Genomic DNA, 10096 nt, shown 5'->3' with positions numbered 1-10096 from the left:
CTTGTTAAAAACGGAAGGAAATCAAATCACATGATATTCTCCTAAATTAACTCAACGAACTAAAACTAGTACACATTAATCTGTATTTTGCTCAAAGACAGCATCTCAGAAATGTGAATACAGCGAAAAAACAAAGCAACATCTGATCGAACTTCTTCCATTCTTTTTTTTTTTCGATTGATACAAAATTATATACAAAATAAGGTATTCATCCTCTATACATATGGCAAGTTTAACAGTTTTGAGTCATTCTGGCAAGTGGAACGATGAGGGCAATTGCATCGATTTTTCAATTGAGGGAATACTGATAAAGGAGTATGCCTCCTTTAATGATCTGGTTGTTTCAATTTCAAATCAATTGGGTATCGATTTGAGCTCCAAGACCATTAAAATACAATACAAAGTAGAAGGAAATTGCACACCAATGGAAATACATAATGATATGGGTTACAGAGTTTATGTAGAATTGAAAAAAGAGAACAAAGAATTTGGGATGTATCCTTTGTGCATAACAACTATCGAAAAAGATCTTATATCCGGAGGTAGTTTAAATCAAGGTGACATTGTGCAAATAGACGAAGGAGTTCAAAGGTACGATTCCGATACAGATGATACACTGGCTCTAGATTTTGTCAATTCAAGAGAAGCGATTGGAGTGTTCGAACTCCACAAGGATTTGATAATTTCAAAAACTAATCAAAAGGAGGTTATGGCTGGACAAGTTTATAAGGATAAGGCTACATTGAAAGAGGTGATGGAGAATTATGCTATAGCTCAAAGGTTTCAATTCCGGGTTGATAGGTCTAATGCTGTCAGGTTTGCATGTATTTAAATTTTTTTTCCGTTGTATTTTCGATTATTTGTTCGAGCTGTAAGTTTAACGTCGTTGTATTTATGCGTATTTGTGTATTTCATCTAGATGATCACAGATGAAGTAAACATATGTTTGTTTAGGGCATTTAAATACATGTATTCATATGTATTTTACTAGTATAAATACACAACAATGGCTCTAATTATTTTCTTATTATGTCTACTGTGGTATTAAGTGTATGCATATACAAACAAGTGTATTCAGTTGTATTCATTGTATTCAAATACATATAACTATAACAGAATTCAGTAGTATAAAAATTTATATATATAGATGTCAGAATGTATCTATGTCAGATTATATTTGTCTGTATATGAGCTACATTTTTTTGTAAACACTTATGCTAATCAAATGTAAAATAATTAATTCTTTGCAGCTATGCATTATTATGCATTTCAGAAGATTGTGAATGAAGGTTTAAGGCTTCAAGTATTAACAAATCAGAACTATTCAAAGTGAGAGAATTCAATGATAACCATACATGTCCGTTGAAGGACAAGGTGTATGAGCAGCGGCAGGCTAGTAGCAGCCTTATAGGTGGTATGATAAGGCCTAAGCTTACAAACCATAAGAGGAAATACACTCCAAGGGATATTATTGATGATGTGAAATCAGATTTAGGTGTAGATGTTAGCTACATGTTGGCGTGGAGGGCTAAAGAAAAGGTAATGAATTTTCTGAGAGGTGAACCGGCTGATTCATACAAAAAATTACCAGGATACTTATATACATTGGATATGACATATCCAGGTTCCCACATAAGAATGGTAAAATCGCCAAAAAATGAATTCATGTACGTGTATATATCCTTGAATGCCTTTATAAGGGGGTTTGATCATTGTAGACCCATTGTTGTTGTGGATGGAAATCACCTAAAATCTTACTACACCAGGACATTCGTTTCGGCAAGCACGTTGGATGGTGCAGGTGAGTATCTGAATTATAATACAATCTGTTAATATTTTTAAATATTGAAATACATTTTTTAAAAATAATTATACTCAATTGTATTTACAAGTCATATATTGCCACTAGCATATGGTGTTATTGATTCAGAGAACGATGTTGCTTGGACGTGGTTCTTTGAGCAATTCAAGATAGCATACGATGAAAGGGAAAACATGTGCATCGTTTCAGATAGAAATGAGAGTATCATTAAATCTGTATCGAGAGTGTATCCAGATATACCGCATTTTTCTTGTATATGGCATCTATGGAACAACATATATAAGAAATTCAAAAAGAGCCATGCCAAGTTGAGCGAGATATACTTCTCTATGGCAAAAGCATACACACAAGCTGAATTTGACAATCTGATGGAGAAGGTGGAGAAGGTAGATATTAGGGTGAAAGAATACTTAGAGTTAGCTGGTTACGAAAAGTGGACTAGGTTGTATGCACCTGTTAACAGGGGATGGACAATGACGTCAAATATTGCTGAGTCAATCAATGCCGCACTAGTTTCAGCAAGGGAATTGCCAATATACGACTTCCTCGAAAAAGTTAGGAAGATGTTTGGACGTTGGAATTGTAGTAACCGCAAAGAAGCTACACAGACATACACGACGCTTGGAAAAAAATACCAGGAGATGCTGACTTTGAATGAGGAAATGTCTACACGTATGACTGTAAGTTATATTTTAACGTCATTGTTGTATATAGCTTAATTGTTACTGAATTAATGACATGAATCCAACGGAATACAATGATTTTTTAAGTAGAACTACCATTAATACAAATGAATACAACTATATTCAAACTCATAAAAGATATATTTTTCCGTAAATCTGATATGAATAGAACTGAATATAACTAAAAGCATGCTGTAAAAACTATTGGAATACATCAGAATATAACTAACAAAGCTGTATTATATGTAATTTTAATATGTATTGTCAATACGTATGATTCTAATGCTTTTGTTAGAATCCTGTTGCCTAAAGTACAACAGATTAAAACAGTTGATTAATTGAATACAACTGAATACAGTTGAATACATCTTGAATACAAATGCAGTTGAATATATCTGACTACAACTGATTAAAATAGTTGAATTTAATTGAAATTAGTTGAATACAGCTGAATAAAGATGTTGAATAAAGCTGAATATAACAATTGAATACAACTAACTATAGCTGATTAATACAGTTCAATTCAAATGCTTCTAAAGTATGATTCTAATGTTTTTGTTAGCATCCTGTTGCCTAAAGTACAACAGAATTCTGATAAGTTCTGCACTAATAGCAGTTGGTATTGTGCTGGTCTAAATATTTGATGTATTCATCTATATGCAAAAATTTCAGTTGTATGTAACTTATTAATTCAGCATTATATATTTGGTAATTCAGATATATGTGCTCAAAACTTATATTTCTATTTTTAAATATAGGTGGTACCATCAACTGAATACTTACATACAGTTAACGATGGTGGGAGGAATTACACAGTCTGCCTGTTAGAGAGAAAATGTGTTTGTGGGAGGTTCCAAGTTGATGAATTGCCATGCCCACATACTTGGTCTGTATTGAAGAGCAAGTTTCTAATGCCAGAAGAATATTGCTCTAACTATTACAAACCAAATACAATTGTAATGACATATGATTTGCAAGTGTACCCTCTACCGGACAGAAATGACTGGAATATACCAGAACATGTTACAGAGGAGGTTGTACTACCACCCAAATGGAAAAGACCTCTTGGAAGGCCAAAGAAGAAGCGCGATAAAACATTAAGTGAATTGCTGCAACCGAAAAATCAACATTCATGTAGCATATGTGGGCAGGTAGGACATAACAAGCGAACGTGTAGAAATGCTCCACGTAATAAATAGTTAACACTTTGACATGTATTAGTGCTTCAACGATTTGTCAATACTTATGTTAACATTGTCAAGTAATAAATTCTCATTGTCAAGTAATATATTCTGAAATGACTTTCGTGAATAGTTTCTGAATACATATATTTGAAATATTTTTATACGGATAAATACATATGCACTATACAATTGAGTATAACTCAGTATGGATGAATACTAAAAAATACAACTGGATATAGCTGAAGTATTTTTATGAATAATACAGTTGAGTAGCACTGAATGTAAATGAATACATCAAAATACAATTGAATACAACTGAATAATACACTTAAATACAACTAACTACTGCTGAATAAAACAAGTTGAATACAACTGATTACGTAAAACCTGTTTAATACATCTGAAATTGTGTTCTTTAATATGTGTTATCTGAACTTGGAAGATACATCTAAATGGATGCTGCTGAATACAACTGAACTTGACAGTTAAATACAACTGAATACAACTGAATCCAGAAGAAAATACATCTGAATTCTTTTATATAGCCTACCATCAGCATACATAAAGTTTCTGACTTTGACATTAACATGTTCATTAACTAAAACGTGTTCAAGCAAAGTTGCTTGGTATTAACACATACGTGAATCCTGTAAGATAAATATGTATCCAAACTGAAGAATAAGCATGAATACTTATGAACAAATCAGTGAAACAATGATTGAAAAGTTGCAATTGTCATACACGAACACTGTTGATAAAGTGATAAGTTTTTCAAACTAAATACCATTTACACCAAAAACTACTCAAAATAGTATTCATCTTGAAACTACACTCCAAAACTACAATAACCTAAAGCTACTCTAACACTATCTGCATCCTTGAATCTGACTCCGTGATTTGCCTAGCAATTTTTGAAGGTGCTTCATTCTCGCTTATGGCATCAGCGTCTATCTTTCGCATAGCATAGTCCCAGAGGAGAGCACCATATCTTTGACGAAGTAGAGAGGAATCAAATGTTATTTGTGGAATCTCTCCAAGAGTGCTCAGAAACTCTGCGTATGCTGCAACATGCACCCCACAATCCCTAAAAATAATTGATTAAAATAATTAAAAATAATGCGTACAATTAGATTTGTATATAACATACAATAATGATTGTAGACGTGTGATTTTTGACCCTCCCCGAGAATTTTCACATTTTTAGCGTAAATATTTAATTTAGACCTAATATAGCTATTTCAACTATTTTTGATTTCTTTACTTTATTTTCGTCACAAATATGAAAAATTACAAAAAAAAAGGATATATAAATTTTAGTTCATGTATTTCTCATAAACTCTAAAAATACAAAAATAGTACTTTATATTTTTATCTCTATATAAAAACGAAAATTACAAAAAATAATTTCATTAATATTTTGTAGTCTTTTTAATCCTTAAAATACAAAAATAGTACTTTATATTTTTATCTCTATATAAAAAACGAAAATTACAAAAAAAAATAGTTTCATTAATGTTTTGTAGTCATTTTAATCTTGAAAAATATCCAAAAATAGTTTTGTTTTAATTATCACTCTCAGTTTAATAGTTATTTTGTTTACGTGGGACTAATTAAATAGGATCGTGTTTTTATTCTCGGTTGCTGGGAAAGAATAACATTTGGATTCAAAAGATCCATTTTTAGGCCTAATTTTCGGACCTAGCCCAAAACATTTTCAGTCGAGACACACATGAAAACACACGCTAACACATGCCAACACATGCTAACACATGCCAACACATGCTAACACATGCCAGCACATGAACACACACACTCTCTACACTTTACAACTCACACTCCACAAACACACAAAAAACAACACACAAAAGGGATGAAAAGCAAAAAAAAGTGACAGCCATGTCTCCATTTTTGGCCACCCCAAAAAGATCCATAAAATCCCCTCAAATCCATCACCAAATGGAGAAAAAAAGAGGATAGAAAGTTAGCCTATAGAGCTAAAAAGACGGCGGTATACACTCTGTATACACTTGATATACAGTAAATATACATAGGATATACACGATATACATTCTGTACACAAGGAATATACAACGGCAGAAAGAACTAAAAATGGCGTAGACCCCCTCATTCTTGAGAATTCTCTGCCACACAAACACTCATAAATATGGAGAACAATCTCACACCATAAGACTGGAGAGCTATATCCATTTTTTACTTTGATTAGATTTTACTTCAAGAGAAAGAAAAATCGAAACAAAACCGGAGTTGCAATGAGATGCTCTTGTTTGGCCAAGAGGTTCCGATCCCGTTCGTAGTCCGATCCGCGATTCCGAGTATATTGCTTGTTGTTTCTGTTGTTGCTGTTTCGTTGATTTTCCATTCAGTTTCTCATTTCGGTTGCTTACTTGTACCTCCGAACAAAGGCTAAATATAAAGAAAGCTTCTTTTAAGGTCGGTTTCTTCCTTATCCTTTATGTTATTGTTTTAATTATTTGTGAAGATTTGGTTTATACTTTCATGGAATATATCATGTTTACTTTGCTTTTTTCTTGTTATTTGGGTTTAATTGCTCGTGTTTGCAATGTCCTCATAGATTGATATTGAATTACTTTTGAGTATTGTTGTTAGAATGATTTTGTTGTTGGGTATTTCTTGTTTGGGATTGATAACAAAGTTGACTGTGATTAAAGCTTTGATGACATAGGCCATGAGGGAATAATCTGATTTGAGGCCTGATTTAAAGATTGCAATATATAGTTTAACATGGTACAATCCGACTCATTTATCAATTAGGATATTGCTTTTATTATTAGAGATAAGAGGTAGAGTAGAAATCGTAGTCACTTTAGGATCGGCCTTTAATAAAATGAGACGAGCCTCGCCAAATAAAATGCATAAATTGCGAGGTCCTCAATAGATGGTTATTTTAAATGCTTAGATTTCGGGACATGCCGTTTAGCGAATTTTGCGGCCTTCCCAAAATAATAACGCGTTAGTATCTTTAGGCGCGTTTTTAATAATGTTATCTCCCTAAACTCGGGTGCACATTTATGTGACCCAAATCCAAATCTTAACGGAGTCGAAATGTGTCAACAACCACGGGTGCATTGATTGCGACGTAGTTCGAGACGCGTTTTCACGACGTTGCAATTCCTTTAAAAAATAATAATAAAGCGGTAAATAATTAAAATTGCACTATAGTTTTGAACATGTATTAAAATCAGATATTTTAGCCATTACAACAATTTAAGCGACCATGCTAGAACCACGGGATCCGGGGGTGCCTAACACCTTCCCTCGGGTCAACAGAATTCCTTACTTAGAATTTCTGGTTCGCAGACTTCATTTGGAAAGTCGAATATTTTCCTCGAATTGGGATTCAAGATAAACCGATGACTTGGGACACCAAAAGCCAAACCTATCCCAAGTGGCGACTCTGAAATAAATAAACAAATTCCATTTCGAATATTATCACTTAAATTGGAAAAACTACCTTGTGCGTTTATCCCTCGGGGTGGGCGCGCCAAAAGGAGGTGTGATAGCTCTGGCGACTCCGTTGGGGAACGAACCCAGAACGTTTTGTTCAGGGTTCAGAATTCGAGCTTATAATAATTGTTATATCTGGCTTTGTTTATTATCTGATTTTATTACATGTTTGGGCTTAATGTGCTAAATATTGCTTTTACCGCTTTGATATTATCTGAACTGTATATATAAACTTCTACGAAAATCCCTCTCTTCTCTCTCTTGAGGAGTGCACGCTGGTCGTGACTTCTTTCTGTTAGTGTCCTATCCCAAAATAGAACGAGGATTCGGAGGAGTTGCAAAACTGGATGATCTTTTGGTTACCGGTACGCAGTTCCCATCCTCGGCTCGAGTTGTCCGCTCGGGTAAGCCAGGTCTAGAACAAACACCCAGGATAAACCTAGTATAACAAAACCTCATGCCGGATCCCTAGTAGGAACAATTATTTGCATCATGTGTATTTGACTTAGGGGACTCAACACAAGGGTTGGGTCCGTCTCGGACAAGCAACCTGAAATGAAAAGACCCTCCTGCTGCATCCTGTGTGTCTTATGCATTTATTTGCCGCAGACTTGCATGCTGACCGGTTTCTGAAAAAAAAAGAAGAGAAATAGCGGTTAGGGAGTTAATTGTTTATTTTTGAAAAACCCAATGCCCAAATACTGTCGAAACTCTGCCGAAATTTTGAGAAAATGAAAAAAAAAAGTTTTATTAGTTTGTTTTACTAAAAGCAAAGGAAAAATAGAGAAAAAAAAGAGTCGTTGTTCTGTCTTGTTTTCAAAAATAGAAAAAGAAAATAGTTTGTCTTGCCATGAAAAATAAAAATGAAAAAGAGTCTTATTTTTAAAATAGTTTTTTATTTGTTTATGAAAATGCCAAAAATGAAAATGAAAAGAGTCGTGCTTTAAAAGTGGTTTTGTTATTTGCTGCCAAAAATGAAAATAAAAAAAAAGTCTTGTTTTAAAATAGTTCAGTTAATTTGCCCGAACTAAGCATGGTTTGATTCTCACAGGGCGTGAGATACGTAGGCAACCCTCATCGGGTCCAACCTCCCCTTTTGCTAAAATAGCCAAAAAATATGTCAAATTTTAATTTCATCATAAAGAAGTCGGGTGACGCTGTTTTGTCAAAACATAGCCGAATGTTCCCGAAAGGGACGCCGGAAGGCTGACTTTGCATAAACAACCACCTTTGGGTCATTTTTTTAGATTTGGTCCAGTTGACCCACACAACCTTAAAAATCTTCGTCCCCGAGGCGCTGAAAGGCCGTGTTTGCAATATTGAGTTTTCTATTTTGAAAAATAAGAAAAGGTCATAAATATGTCGGGTGACGCTGTTTTGTCAAAACATAGCTGAATGTTCCCGAAAGGGACGCCGGAAGGGTGACTTTGCATAAACAGCCACCTTTGGGTCATTTTTTTTAGATTTTGATCGATTGACCCACACAACCTTAAAATCTTCGTCCTCGAGGTGCTGAAAGGCCGTGTTTGCAATACTAGGTCTTTTATTTTAATTTAAAAGAAAAAAAAATAAGAAGAAAAATTGTCAGTGGGCAAGTGAATGCCGCTTGGATGTGTTGGTCAAAATAAGTCGAGCCAGCTTCGGCAATGTATTAAACCGTTCTTGCCGAGATAGCATTAGAATATCTTTCAGTTGTTGAAAGGCTATTTTCGTAAAAGAACGGACAAGTTTGTAAAAGTGTCATAAAACAGATCCTCCCCGGTCTCAAAATTCATGAAAAATTGGGCAGGGGCCACGTCTGCAAAAAACAACCATTTGGTTGAAAGTGGCAAATAGGGGAAAGAATCTGTCAGTCTGTTTTTTAATTTCTTTTCATTAGAGTATGTGGGTTGTTTAATGTTCAAGTCTGTATCTCGTCTTTCACCAGAGTCTGTTAGTTCGGTCTAAGTTTGTCAGTTTTTTTAAATCATTGTAATCAAAGTGTGTTTTACTGTGAAAAATTGAAAGTTCCAAAATATTTTTTTTTTACCTTGCATTGGGCAGAACTACGCCCGGTCTGATTCATGCAGGGACATGATACATAGTCAATCCACATAAGATTCGACCACCATTAAAAAGTAAAAGGAAAAAAAAAAGAAAAAGAAAAAGAAAAAAAGGGGGAGCACAATTACAAGAAGCTGGAATGACGCACGTAACTGAAGCAAATGCATGATAGAAAGGATTAATTGCCTAGTTGCGTTGCATCCTTAATGTGTGCTTTCTTATCTGTTGAAAACCCTAACGCTAACAGGTTGCTTCCATTTTGTCCTCTTTTAATAATCAGAAAGGTGGTTGGTTGTGATTCTAAAGTAACGCTTCCCTGCAACACAAAGGCAAAAGATAATGGCAGAGAGCAACAGAACTGAGCGGGTTGGTGCTGATGCCCAAAAGAAGTTGGTTGAACAAGACTACGGGTTGGTAGAAGAGGTAAGAATGTTGAGACAGCATGTGACAGACATGTATCAGGCATGGATGACTGGGAAAGCACCACTCCCGCCACCGCCTAGCTTCTTGAACTCTGTCCTTACCCAAGCACCCAACACCATAACAGATGATCCCCCATACTCTCCATCTCAACCCACTTATGATAGCTTTCCTAGCCACACGAGTAGCTCCATAACTCGTCAACGCTACTCCCCTCCCCAACGCTACTTCTCTCCATGGGACTCCCAAAAACATGTTTTACTTTCCCAGTACCCAGCTCCACAAAATGCTTATCCACCCTCACAAGCCTACCGAAAGCCCTCTGGATCAGGTTTCCGGCCCAATCAAGCATTCAAGAAGGAGAGGTTGCTAAAAAAAGAAAAGTCTTTCACCCCTGTTGGAGGATCATATGCCGGTTTGTTCCAAAAGTTGAAGCAATTGGACATGTTGAAGCCGAT

General features: G+C 35.1%; 1 protein-coding gene across 1 annotated transcript; it reads left to right on the top strand.

Moving 5' to 3' along the window:
- The first annotated feature begins 223 nt into the window (after nucleotides 1–223).
- LOC138879038 (uncharacterized) lies at nucleotides 224–9516 on the top strand. Its single transcript, XM_070158612.1, has 5 exons — nucleotides 224–816; nucleotides 1290–1801; nucleotides 1910–2502; nucleotides 3264–3656; nucleotides 9466–9516. The coding sequence occupies exons 1-5, from the start codon at nucleotides 224–226 to the stop codon at nucleotides 9514–9516; spliced, it is 2142 nt and encodes a 713-aa protein (XP_070014713.1).
- Nucleotides 9517–10096: the final 580 nt, after the last annotated feature.

Source organism: Nicotiana sylvestris, chromosome 10 (assembly GCF_000393655.2).
Source record: "Nicotiana sylvestris chromosome 10, ASM39365v2, whole genome shotgun sequence".
In the NCBI taxonomy this organism is placed as follows: Eukaryota; Viridiplantae; Streptophyta; class Magnoliopsida; order Solanales; family Solanaceae; genus Nicotiana; species Nicotiana sylvestris.
Note: the sequence above shows the minus strand (reverse complement) of the source record. Positions and strands in the feature narration are given on the sequence as shown.